General features: G+C 34.7%; 1 protein-coding gene across 1 annotated transcript in view; it reads right to left on the reverse strand.

Annotated features, from left to right (window-relative positions):
* The window catches only part of LOC107565021 (glutaminase kidney isoform, mitochondrial-like), a 34462-nt gene that overhangs the window by 10762 nt on the left and 9370 nt on the right, over positions 1 to 14330 (reverse strand). Inside the window, exons 2-7 of the mRNA XM_016250204.1 lie at positions 10987 to 11083; positions 10517 to 10638; positions 7694 to 7823; positions 7521 to 7600; positions 5928 to 6091; positions 5714 to 5772 (exon numbers count right to left, since the gene is read on the reverse strand). Of these exons, the coding sequence (XP_016105690.1) occupies positions 5714 to 5772; positions 5928 to 6091; positions 7521 to 7600; positions 7694 to 7823; positions 10517 to 10638; positions 10987 to 11083 (652 nt within the window). The remainder of the gene's footprint in view (positions 1 to 5713; positions 5773 to 5927; positions 6092 to 7520; positions 7601 to 7693; positions 7824 to 10516; positions 10639 to 10986; positions 11084 to 14330) is intronic.

The following is a 14330-nucleotide window of genomic DNA, read 5'->3' on the forward strand; positions in this document are numbered from 1 at the left end:
GCAGCATGGGGGGGGGGGGGATCATTACAGTAACTAACTCATACGGATTAGCAGTAAGGAAATTGATAATTTAATTCCTTTAATATTACCAGTACAATGCTAAAATCATCAGTTAGTAATCTGTTAGAAATCAATGAGAAGATCAAAATAATTTCCTATGTGTACTACAGTACTGTTATGCTCTACAAAGGAAATGATGATGAACCGCTACAGAGCAAAGACTGGAGTTAAATGTGTACATGAAGACCTGTAGGCCAAACAGAGAAGGGGGTGAAAAAACAGAGTGGATGTGAATCAGCAGGGTTGGTAACGTCTTAAGATGATGTGTGAGGAGGATCTGTGCATTGTGTGTTGATGCGTTTCTGAGTGAGTGTGGATCAGTGTCCATTAACTTACAACATTCTGCCAGACTGAGTGTGGCTTGAGGCACCCATTAAAATAAATCCAAAGAGCTAAGAGCCATTGAGCTTGATTGCATTATTGCAATAAATCAACAGTGACTAATGTGTTTGACTGTCTGATAGACTGCTGAACATCAGGGGTGTAAAGTACTCAAATAATTGCACTTAATTGCTATATTTATGTATTATTTTTGGAAAACTGTATTCTTACCCAATTACATTTCCAAAGAGGAAAAAGGAACTAAATGCATTAAACCTTGACAATACATTTGTTGCATGTATAATCACCATCATTCAAAAGTTTGGGTGTGATTTTTAGTTGTTTTTGAAAGAAAGTAATGCTTTCATTCAGAAAGGATAGATTAAACTGATCAAAACCTACAGTAAAGACTTTCACGCTGTCACTAAATAATTATTTCAATTAAATGCAGGATTTTATTTTTATTTACGGTTTCCACAGAAATATTAGGCAGCACTTTTCAACAAACAAAACTCTTTTCTACATTGATAATAATAATAAATGTTTCTTAAGCACTGAATCAGCATATTAAAGGGATAGTTCACCCAAAAATTTAAAATTATGTTTATCTACTTACCCCCAGGGCATCCAAGATGTAGGTGACTTTGTTTCTCCAGTAGAACACATATGATGATTTTTAACTCCAGCCGTTGCAGTCTATCAGTCGTATAATGCATGGCAATGGTAACAAAATCTATGAGAGTAAAAAAAAACATGCACAGACAAATCCAAACTAAACCCTGCGGCTCGTGACGACACATTGATGTCCTAAGACACGAAACGATAGGTTTGTGCAAGAAACCGAACAGTATTTATATCATTTTTTACCTCTAATACACCACTGTGTCCAACTGCCTTTGGGTGCGCGCACGGCATCCGGTGCGTGAGGTGTGTACACGCTCTGGTGTAGTTTACGTTAATGGGTGTGTTGATATCCAGCCGAAGAGCAATCAACCATAACTTCAGGCGAGCAGGCTCAGAAGTTGGGAATACGTGGTAAGTCACCACTCCCGAATAAGTTAGCGCGAGAGAAAGTAGTCTTTTAGTTTTAAGTCAGTTTGAACAATCCGGATAAGCGCAAGTAAGTACCATTTTGATTAGCCGTCATACCTACAATGCCTGTGCACTGTATAAACAATGAGTGACGTGAGTGACTACGCCAGAGCGCGTACACGCCTCACGCACCGGATGCCGTGCGTGCGCCCAAAGGCAGTTGGACATAGTGGTGTACTAGAGGTAAAAAATTATATAAATACTGTTCGGTTTCTGGCCCAAACCGATCGTTTCATGTCTTTGGACATCAATGTGTCATCACGAGCCGCAGGGTTTAATTTGGATTTGTCTGTGCATGTTTTTTTTACTCATAGATTTTGTTACCACTCCCATGCATTATACGACAGATAGACTGCAACGGTTGGAGTTCAAAATCTCCGTTTGTGTTCTACTGAAGAAACAAAGTCACCTACATCTTGGATGCCCTGGGGGTGAGCAGATAAACATCAAATTTAAATTTTTGGGTGAACTATCCCTTTAAAAAGATTTCTGAAGGATCATGTGACACTGAAAACTGGAAATGTAATGGCTGCTGAAAATTCAGCATGGACACTTTGACCTAGGGCTGCTCGATTATTGCAAAAATCATAATCACGATTATATTGGTCAATATTGTAATCACGATTATTTAACACGATTATGAGTGGGCCAAATGACCAAAACTTTATATGAGTGATTTATTTAAAGATAGCAATATATATCAAATATATATTTTCTGTAAATAAGGTTGCTATTACGTCTATATTTTAGATACCAGCGACATTTCACAATTCTAAATACCACAGCTGTATACTAGGGTAACTCATACAAGTAAAAAAAGAAAAGTCCTCAATTATTTGAAAAATAATTAAACAGTCACAATATAATACAACAAAAAAAAAGCAGAGGACAAATATAATAAAAAAGGTAAAAAAAATGAAACATACAGTGCTTTAATTTTTTTATGCAAGTCTAAAGTATTGCTGACAACCTATTACAGATATTGAATAATCGAATATAAAATAAAACAGCATAGTCTTCACTGTAAGAATTAAACTTCTTTTGTTTCTTATTAAAGCTACAAAAGTTATTCAGTCAAATTATTTTTGATGAGTGATTTTCTGTGATTGTCTTTTGTTGTTTGATTAATATTAAGCACACAGTCGGCAGCAGGAATATTAGCCAGTCATTCTCAACTGATTAAACATAACATAACCGACGAGGGTTTACGTGAATAATCACCAAGCACCGCATTTTGACACAGTTTTGCATGTATTTGACCTTTAGGTGCGCACCTTAAGCTAAAAGTTGACTTTACACGTCTGTGTTCTGTTCCGTGTCGGAGCGCATCCTCAGAAATCTTTGACCTAAAGCAATTAAGTAACTATTTTTGATCTTTGTTGAACTTTATTTGAGTCCATTTACAAGTGCTGCTAATTTTAAAAGTTTAGCAATTTAACAAAAGGTTCAATACAATACACATGTATTGCTCTTTTTTACAAAATACATTGTTTCAAAGCACTTCCATAGACAAAAAGTAAAATAATACAAATATAAATAACAGAAAACAAGCAGTAAGTCTTTAGGCATTACAAAGACAGAACACTAAGAAAACATATGAATTAAATGAATTCTTTCTTCTATTTTATTCTATTAATAGATTAAATGTCATAGTCAAAGTCATAACTGAACGCATACACAATTTCTCTGTACATTTTACACCCCTGCTGAACATTATTTTTTACAAGGTGTATAAAAAGCCCCTGAATGTATTGCAAACCCAGTTTACTTCAGAAACCCACAAAGGCCATGCATCAATATTTTTGTGTTGAGATCTTAGGAAAAAATGCAGATTAAAATAACACATGGTCTCTATAGGCTTCCATAGTTTCCAGCACTAAAGACCATTTGGTCCTGCACAGATGCTCTATTATATGCATATTATATGCATTCGCCACCTTATTAAGGAACACAATGGCACTACTGATATTTTAGTATCCAGGCTTGTTCATGGGGAGGGAGGAAAAATGGAAAAGAAAAATTACCAACGTCATTGACCTGCAGCAGTGGTCAAAAAATCCCACAGATCCTACGTCTGCAAAATATGCAACAACATAAAACAGCACACAGAGCCTTCAACAGCATATCACACGCTTTTAGTACACGCTCATGGCGGTGCTCAAGGACTCGGAAGGATAGGGAGGAAATGCACTCATGCTTTTATTAGGTGCAAAGGAAACCGACAGGCACGACTCACATTCAGCACTGACCTATCAGAACACATCGGGGAGGGTGTGAAAGACATTTTGCGTCACACGAATATCATTCACAGGAGAACAATATGAGAAGAGCAATCACAATGGTTGATTTTAGGTGTGATGGGAGATGTGAGGTTGAACTTCACAGCTGCATTGTTCACAGGATGCCGAACATTGATCACACAGAGTGACGAAGCATCCTTTTAATGTGTGGATTGGTGCTGGGTTAAAATTAATTCTAGGGCTGTCAATTGACTTTTTAATCAAATGAATTACATGGTTTGCAACAAATTGATAAATTGCAAATTTGCTGAGAAAAGCCTCCAAAAGAAGACAACTAAAAGATTTTACAGATCAAAGTATTGATTAGCCTTTAGAAAAATTGCCTTAAGACATCAATATGCGCTCGCTTTTGCAGTCGAGTTTGTCATTCTCTTCAAGGTAGACTTCAAGTTAGTTTTGTCCATCCACAGTGTTTTTCTATGTAAACAGGCACTAGATATGCATCAGTGACGGTTGCAATGTCAAGACGAAAGTAGTTCATCTTTATATGATTGATTGCAATAAAATTACATGTTAAATTGCCAGCCCGAATGAATGCATAAACTTATGAACTGTTTTTCTTATGTGAGCTTGCCAAAGCAGAGGATGACAATACTTTCTATTTCCTAGAAATGTGTATGTGCGTTTGTAAGTGTGTTTTGTTTAGAAATGATCACTCTGCATAAAATGCACACATGCATAACTGTATGCAAGGGCTTAACTGTGAGCATATAGTACAGTGTCAACTTTACATAAGGCAATAAGAACCTTTGAATCTACAACATCTACATTACAAAACCACCATTAACCCAGCTGGAGTGTTTTTCTTGTCTTGTGTGTTTGCACATGGATCAAAACAGATAAAAGACGAGGTGCATTTGCTGTTACACACAAACACAACCAAAAGGTGCAAACAACTCCAAGAAATACCAGCCAGTCTTCATAAATACTCATAGCAAATACTCTAAATATATAATATGATGCATTTTATGGTCTATGGAGAATTTTTTTTAATAAGGCACAAGTAGGGCTGGGAGATATAACCAATATTCACAACATATTTGCAATGATTTTTCCTGTGATGTAAAATCAAGCAACACTGTGAGTATCTTAAATATCATATTGATTTTAACGCAGTTTCCTAAAAAATTTTAATAGCATCTTAAGTACTAAAAATGATATTGGACATGGTAAGTTTGATTCATTTCCACAAATCAGTTCAAACTGTCTATGTGAGACTTTTATATATTAAAATATATAATATATATATATATATATAGATAGATAGATAGATAGATCAAATTAAAATCAAATAAAAAGAATATTCATAAAAATATAATATATTTTGTTACATATTTACCAGAAAAATACAAACAATAAATAAATAAATAACTGTGGGCCTAATTAACACTCAGAGAGGCACTGAAATGTAATTTTTAAAATAGTTTTTGTGCAATTTCTGTATAAACCATTTATTGATTTTGTTTTATCACCCAGCCCAAGTCACAAGAGAGGGTGGAAAAAATGTGGAGAACAGAAAGTCTGAATGAATTTTACTTAAAATTCATTGCAAACAGACTTCTAACAATAATGGTCCTGACAGCGGGATGAACTCCACACATTTTTGTTTGCAATGAGAGTGGAGGCCTTGAGTAGGTGTACTGTGTGCAGTAATAAAACAGAGAAAAGACAAGAAGCACCTAGAAAATACACTGAGGGTCAATTGGTCTTAGTCTAGACAGCACTGATCACAATCACTTGATCAAAATACAACTACAGCCAAAACTTCTTAAAATGTGATTACTGCAAGTGTCTCAAACACCTTTATCAACAATCTTCAATATCATAGTATGTTCTGGCTAATTCAAATAGAAAAATGTGAGTACAGTTAGGAGGAGTAGTCAAAAACAACTTGAAATTCTAAATAGAAAATGAAATAAAAACAAGTGGAAGATGCTTACCTTGATAAGAGAGGTACACACGATTGCACCAGCATTCACCATTGGATTATGGGGTTTATCTGTGGGAAAATATAACTTCTTGTGTTCTTTGTTTTGATTTTTAGGTTGCATAATTAAAAGGACACATTATGATCAAATTTAAGGCAAATGCTGAAACCGTTTTCTGATTGTAGAAGAGAGCAGTCATGCTGAAGCTGATGGTTATAATCCTTACCGTCCTCATTCAGGAAGAGCTTGTTGAAGCGTAAGCCACTGGGCTCTTTCCCAATGAATTGGTGCACATATTCAGTGCCGTGGTCATGCACTGCAATAGCGTACTTGAGTGGCTTCACGCACGACTGCAGGCAAAATGGCACTTTAGTGTCACCCACTGTGTGTCTGTGCAAAGAGTAAACAGAGAACCAGAGACATCATCCTATGGTCCATATAAGCAAACAAACATAAGAATGATTTTAAACTGAACCTAACAGCCACACTGTGACTCTAACATGATATGAAGATGTTTAAAAATACTGGAGAAAAAAAAGACATGGGCCTGATTGACATAGACTCCAAGGCATTGAAATTTATTATATATTTTCTTGCTTTCTCCAATTGCTCTGACCTTTCTAAACAGCTCTTTTCACACTCTATATAAAGTCTCATTAGGAAAAATAATTCAATAATTATGTACAATTAAAGCTACTGTTGTGTGAATTACATACATTTGTACATATTTTTTTTCTGCAACATTCAAAAATGTCTAATTTATATAAAAAAGAACAAAAACAATATATTTCTAAGTTTTTTTTTTTAATGTTTATCTCTAAATATTATAAATAAATAATTACTTATTTGCAATAAATAATAGTTAGCAGTTGGGTCAATGGGCAGTGCTTTTTTAGTTGTTGTGAGATTTAAATTATGATTTTGCTTTAACAATACAATTCAATGTATGAGCTGTTGTATGCAGTTTTCTACTTTTCAAATGTAGTAAATAAATAGATAAATGAAATAAGTAAACAGATAAAAGGATTATTTAATAACTTTAAACTACTGTTGCATATTTGCTAAAATGTAACTCTCAGAGTTAATTAAGTTAATCAGGCATTTTGTGTAAAGGCATGAATAGAACAAAGTAAAATGACAGATTTTATTCCATCAATATTTGTCAATAGGTCAAGGCTCTGGCACAGTGTTGTTGACCAAAAGAGCTAGTTACTGTGTAACTGGTGAATGAACATAGTAATCAACACAGAAGTATGTAGGCACCCATGTATCTTTACAACATATCCTATATAGCATGGGGTAAAAATATGCAGATTATATTTTAGTATGTCCTAATTATCGGAGATCAAAGCATGTACCATGACACATGGGTCTAAGTGTTTAGGGAATATTAATGAATGTGAGTTTATAGTCCTGTTATCAATAATTCTCAAATGAGAGAATTAACATTTGCACATTTTATCTGCGCTGGGCGTCGAGTCCAGGAGATACGTGGAGCGTTTTCTGAATGATAAGATTAGCTGCCACTTTATCTGATGGTTTTATAACCAAAACATATTAAGCATTTCCGGTACTTGTCATAATGTACATAGTAATGTACATTCAAATCAAGTGGTCTGGTTAATAAGTACCCAAAGTGATAATCAAAGGTTGTTGAAATATGAAAAATGTAACACACTGACACCAAGCTAAAGCTTTTTAAGCAACAAATGCAGTGAAACTAGTCATAGACGGTTAAAAGAAGTTCCTCTCAATAGATGAAGCTAAACCTCAAGCTAAAATAAGTAGTTGTCAGTAGATGAAGGTGTATGATTCATACCTTTGTCCATCTACTGTGCAAAGGGAAACAGCCCACAGATCTGGGCTGAATTTGGCAAGTTGGGGAATGTAGTCAGCAACCTGTGAGCAAAAGAAAAAAGTGATCAGAAACAAAGGCTGTGTCAAGTTAAAAAGAATCACTAAGAGTTATTATTTGTGTTTCTCTCATCTTACCAGCCCCCCGGAGAGCTTTCTGGCCTTTTCATAAAGTGTATCGATGTGGGAAGCAAAAGGCTGGAAATCAGGGATGACAAATTTCTTCCGGAAGGCCTGTGTTAGGAGAACAATGTTGCTCTGGACACACCTGGAGAAACAAAGAGGACAGAGCTGAAGAACTAAAACCTACCAGTGGGTTGCTCATCGTTTTTGGTAGAAAGTAGGTAATTGTGTCTATTTGTGTATTAATTTCTCCTGAGTAATTATACGACAAATATCAGAGGTAAAAGTTACTTAAATGAGACATAACTTCAACTTTGTGTTTATTGCAGCCCTCAAGAATCAATTCAACACACATAAATACAGAAAAACAGACATTTTATTCTCTTGAAACAATCATTTACACTCCTTCCTCAAGTACCTAAATGTTTATTTCCACATTGATTAAAAGGTAAAAGAGCAACAGGCTGGATCTGTTCAAATGAACATTTCCCACAGAAAAATGAAAGATTTTTTTTGTAAAACATCAAAACATCTATGGTGTGAGAGAGGAAGCCATGGCTGATTTCACAAAGCCAGGTTATTCACTTCCACTAAAGCAGAGGGAAGCAAAGCATCCACAGGCATCATAAACACAGACCTCTCCAGTGATTGTGTCTGAAATATTGGTCCAGTTGCCTCACCAAGGTCCCTGAATGGACAGACACGCTCAAAATAACTGTGCACAGTGCTGCTGTTTACAGATTTATGTGGATATGAATTTTCAAAAGGTAATATATTACTTGCTATCTGAAGGGCAGGGAAGCTAAAGAGGAGGCCATATGTTTGGAATAGCATACTATTATTTCTGCAGTTGTGTATACTATGTATATGTGCTGCATACAAAAAAAATGTATTCATAGAATACCTGAATGACTTTTGTAAAAAATGTGCACTACTGCAGTAGGCACTATATCACACAATGCAATCATCCTGACTTGACCTTTTTCCATATCCAAAGCAAAAGTAAAAGAGCACATATTTTGAATATATTTTTCTCAATTCATTATTTTATTATATATACAGTATATATTTTAGATTTCAAAATGTGAAATCATCTATTTTTGATTGAACACCACGCACCAAATTAAACAATTACTGGAAATTGAGTTTACATCTCACAATTCTTTCTGATTTCTGAGTTTTCATCTTGCAAATTTTTTTTTTGGGGCCACAAAATAAAAAATTAAAAAGGTCATTTTGACTTTCACACAATTCTGAGTTTTCTTCTTGCAATTGCGAGTATATATCTCACAATTCAGACTTTAAAAAAGTCCTTATTTACATTTGTATCCCATGGCAGAAAGTTGGAAACAAGCTTCCATACATTAGTCTTAATCTCGTGAGTGAACATTTTCATCATATGTGTCGAAAGTGCTGTTTAATTCTGTGTTTAAAATGGTTAAATGAGGGAGAAATGCAACTAAGTAGAACACTAATATTCAGTTCCAAACATCTCATTATGGCCCTGTCATGCAAGGTCATTCACTGCCATAATCTACCAAGCCTCTACAAGCTGACACTACTGCACTCATCTCTTCAGTCTGTAATGAAGCTGTCAGTGCCAGCCGGATCGACCTGAAAAACAGACATCTATCAGGCTGGTTTACGCCAGAGGCAGGTATTATGGATGACGTCTAAGGAGTGACACACAGCTAGAGGGAGCAGACTGTCAAGGTTTGCTCATAAATAAGATTCAGGGTGCAGTCCACCAATCAACTTCTATACAACGTATAATATAAACAATCATATAAGTGTAGTATCTAAATGTTTATGAGAAAGTGCACATTTCTTCTCTCTTCTCAACTGCAGGGAATTATTTTAGCTGGCAGACTAAGAATTTCTCACCTTAATTTACCATGATTATTGCCTATAGGCTAATTATGGGCATAGGAATAATAGTTGCAGCTCTGCAGTACACAGTTTGTAGCATACATACTTTATGATATGTATATTTTATGGATGCATGGAATATCTAGATGACCATCCACATTTACAGATGTGCAGTATACAACTGTAAACACTGCACATAATGTTGTATTTCAATGCAACGAGCTTGAATTAATTTGACTTCTTTGACTTCTAAACCTTCTTAATCTATCTGATGATCAACCAGGTTTACAAGAAAAAAAACTGGTTTACCAAAATGTTTTGCTTTTATTTCTATTTTTTCCAAACGTCACCAGCTAGAATCAGTTCCGTTTCAGAGTTCGTGGTCAGTAAGATTTTCATTATTTTAGATTTTATTCAGAAGGATGCATTAATTAGACAGTAAAGACAGTAAAAAATTCTATAATTTTATATAAATGCTGTACTTTTCTATTCAGCAAAGAATCTTGAAAAATGTATCATGGTTTCCACTAATATATTAAGCAGCACAACTGTTTTCAACATTTAATAATAAGAAATGTTTCTTGAGCACCAATCAGCATATTAAAATGACTTCTGAAGGATCATGTGACACTGAAGACTAGATTAATGGCTGCTGAAAATTCAGCTTTGCATCACAGAAATAAATTACAGATTGCAGTTGTTTTAAATTGCAATAATTTTTATACAATTCTTTTTACTGTATGATCAAACAAATGCAACCTTGGTAAGCATAAGAGACTTCTTTCAAATACGTTTTACCCCAAATTTTTTAACTGTAGCGTACACACATCTTGTTGCTCCATGCCATTTTTTTAAATTTTACTAATCATTCTAGGCCTGGAAAACAACACCTTCTTCATATTTTCCATTTTTTCATGACTGAAGAAACAATGAATATGCTACAGCACATTAAAAACAGTGTCAGCTTACTTTTTGAACAGGTGCCGGTCCAGCATTACGCCATCTGACGTGGATTTGAGGGTGACTTTCAACATGTCCATACACTCTTTCAGCCGTGGATCTCCTGTTCGAAGTCCAGTGGCCTTCAGTGCCTGAATGCATACATAAACAAGAGATTTCCATGAGCACAAATAAGAGTTAACAGCTAACTCTCGATGGCCTTACTCATTACTATCATCAATCACAACACTCTTATCAGGGGATTTTACTTCCTTTGTCGGTGAGGCTTGATAAGATAGTCTTAGTGTAATAAAACATGGCTCTGTGCCCCATTTAGAGGTGCCGATAACAGCAACAACACAGCAGTAATTGCACATGCTGACCCTTCGGTCATACTATCGCAAAGAACAGAATTACCTACTATTACACAAAACATGCAACAGCCAATAATATCTGTTCCTGCAAATATAAACATATGTAAGGGGAGTGCGGTCACTCACGGTAATGAATTTGTGAGCTGGGATCCTCTCCTGGCCTTCGGCAATACTGTAAAACAGCAGGTCTTCCAAGCTGGGCAGGATGCCAGCCTTCCTTCTCCTAAAACAAGAGAGAAAAGGGCATTGACATTGAGTGATCTGACCTTAATCAATGACTTCTACCATGATAGAAACTGACAGAATCTACAGTTACAAGACATATTAGATCAGCCTGGAGTGCATTTTAATGTTATGTGTTCAAATACACAATGAACTGTTAAAGGAATTTAGTTAGTTGGGGTTAAATTCAGAGAAAGATGGCCATGCAACAAAGATTAACAGAAAAAAGATTCATTAAGAGCCCATTACTTGATTTATTTTTTTGTGCTGACTATTTTCTTTTAAACAGAAACTTGGGACATATACCGTATAGTATATATAAAATGACATGTATACGTTTAATATATTTTTCTAACAATTTAGAATAAAATATTATATAATTTAATTATAATATTGATAAAAAATATTATTATTATTAATTGTATTGACAGTTCTAAATTTTTTTAAAATAAATTCATAAACTAATACCATAAAACCAATAAATAATAATACTAAATCATAATAATATATTTGTAGGAAACAGTTATAGCCTAGTTCAGTAGAGAAAGACTGTAAATTTAATTAAAAAAACAATTCCACAACTATCACAAATATGCAACAGGTAAATATTTGGGTTTTAAATTGTTACACAGGGGGAAAAATAAAATAGCCATTTATTGTTTTCATTAAAATATGACAACACATATATTTGAACTGTGCTTACATCATGTTACTGGTCTTCAGCAATGTACAAACGCATTAGCATTGCACAATACACAAGTGTAGACACACTCTTGCCAAGTTTTATTAAGAGCCGACCTAACTTAGCCATTGCATTATCACATTTAGATGGCTTTGAGTCTAATGGAGCTCTGTGTAAGCTGCTGCGGCACTGAGCCACAACAGAGTCTGGCCAGGACTGTAATTCCCAGCGGCCTACCAAAACATCCTCTCACACAGCACCAACGGCCCCACCTTCCCACCACGAACATTCCCAGAACTGAGACTTTCCTTTATCAAACGTTATTTACATTTGCTGTATTCATTTTCCTAGAGATTATTTGATTATGTTTCATTTGAATGTTTTTTTATTTAAATACACAACAAAGGCTGACATCGGAATGATACTGAAAATGTGATTTCGATCTTTTGGGTTAATTTGTGAGGATTATAAAACATAGGAAGAGAATTTGTTGAGAAAGGATTGATAGAGGTGAAAGACTGGAAGTGACAATTCAAATCATACTTACACACAACCAAACAGCAGGCAGAGCAATGAGGGAGAGAAAAACATGCAGAATGAATGAGAAACATACAATAAACAGATCAATCAAAACAATTATGATCAACTTAAAATTGATCAAATATAATCAAGAATCTTTATTGATGTATAATGAATTTAAAATTCAGTTGCTTATGTTTTTTTTTTTTTTTGAATAAAAGATCATGTGAATTTACACTACCATTCAAAGTTTTCGGTCAGTAAGATTTTTATTTTTAAAGAAATGAATACTTTTATTCAGCAAGAACAAATTAATTAATCAAAAGTGACAGTAAAGATATTTATAATGTAATATTTTACTATTTATATAATAAAAAGTTATTTTAAATTGTAACAATATTTCACAATATTACTGTTTTTACTATACATTTGAAAAACATTATAAAATCATACCAAGCCCATAATTTTGAAAAGTAGCACATTTCTGATTGTGCCCTTATAATTGAGCATTATAAGGAATGTTCCAGGTTCAAAAAAATGCTGTTGATAAATTTGGCATAATGCTGATTATGACAGACTCGTCTCGGCACTTCGTTTATTGGGCCAGGAATGAATGAATAAATATATATGAATAAATATATTAAAAACTGATACAGTAAACCACTTACTAAGAATTATTCAGTAAAAACTGTTAATTATTTTAACTAAAAATGTATAAATCATCCTTTCTGAGGTGGGACTACTTTTTAAAGTGTTTGAACCTCTGGTTATGCGTTAATAATGTTGTGGCTGAATTCCTGTGGCTCAAGTTTCCTCCATGTTGACAGTGCTTTACAGCTACTTATGACTATATATGATTTTTTTTACTGTATCATGCCAAAACACAGGGTTAACCTGCTAGTCCGAAGATGGCGACAAGTATTTGGTTTAAGTGCCCGAGCTTGCAAAATGATGGATGAGCTGACACTATGTTCTGTGCTAATCAACATTTGCCACGAAAATGCATCCAAAATATTCCCATAAAAGAACAATAAGTGCATGAAAAAGAGAAATAGACTAAAAACAAGTTACACAACGGAACATCGAACAATGCAACCCACAAACAGCTCAAAAAGTCATGCAAAATCCACAATTGTCTGTTTTTCCAATTAAACTATACTATGCAGATACAGAGCTGATCAAAAATTACTTTAATTTCATTTGAAGTGAGGTCACTTGAACTAAATAGTCAACAACCTGCGTTATGTGATCGAAAATCAATTGTGCGCTCATCAGGATTGTGGTATCAGCTTGCAGCAGAAACAGCGGGTCTGTAGTTCTCTCTTAATGAAAGCGAAAGATCCATGAAAAAGGAAATGGGTGAATCATCGGCACTGGACCTTTGAGATCTAATTAGCAGCAAAGGTCTTTTTGGTGTTATAAAACAGCACGTCTGTCTGACTCCGGCCCATTCTCCTCTCCTTTCATCACTCGTCTCTCTGTCTCTGCAGTATATGTGTGATCCTCTACATGGGATTCCAGGGATTCTCAGAGAGCCTCATCACCCTCCTGCAGACTTAATAAAACAAACATTGTGCGCCTATTCACACACCACTGACGGCTCAGAGAAGACAGGCCCAGCACGAAACCAAAAACCACAGGCTGTGCAGACACTGTGACCTGACAGCAGGGATTGTGGGTTTATTTTAAGGCAGCAATTATTCAAACAAATAATAAATATTATGATTACAGCTGTGATTGTTGCGAAAAGCGACGCCCTACACAAAATACATATTTTAATTTACAGTTTATGAATCCAACATTTTTAATAAACTTAAATCAAAATAAAATTTGATAATTACAAAATTAAGATTTTCAAATACAATTCTGAAGATTTTAAAATTCTGAACTGTCAGATAAAGATGTGGTCAGTACCAATAAATCATCAACTTAAATTTTTTATTAACAACAAACAACTACCGAAAGTTAAATTGATCCGTTTATCATGTACGATAAATATACATTTGCAAATGATGGGAACAATTATTCTCTCAATCTGGAAGATCAG

This window comes from Sinocyclocheilus grahami, unplaced genomic scaffold (assembly GCF_001515645.1).
Source record: "Sinocyclocheilus grahami isolate Dianchi unplaced genomic scaffold, SAMN03320097.WGS_v1.1 scaffold974.1, whole genome shotgun sequence".
In the NCBI taxonomy this organism is placed as follows: Eukaryota; Metazoa; Chordata; class Actinopteri; order Cypriniformes; family Cyprinidae; genus Sinocyclocheilus; species Sinocyclocheilus grahami.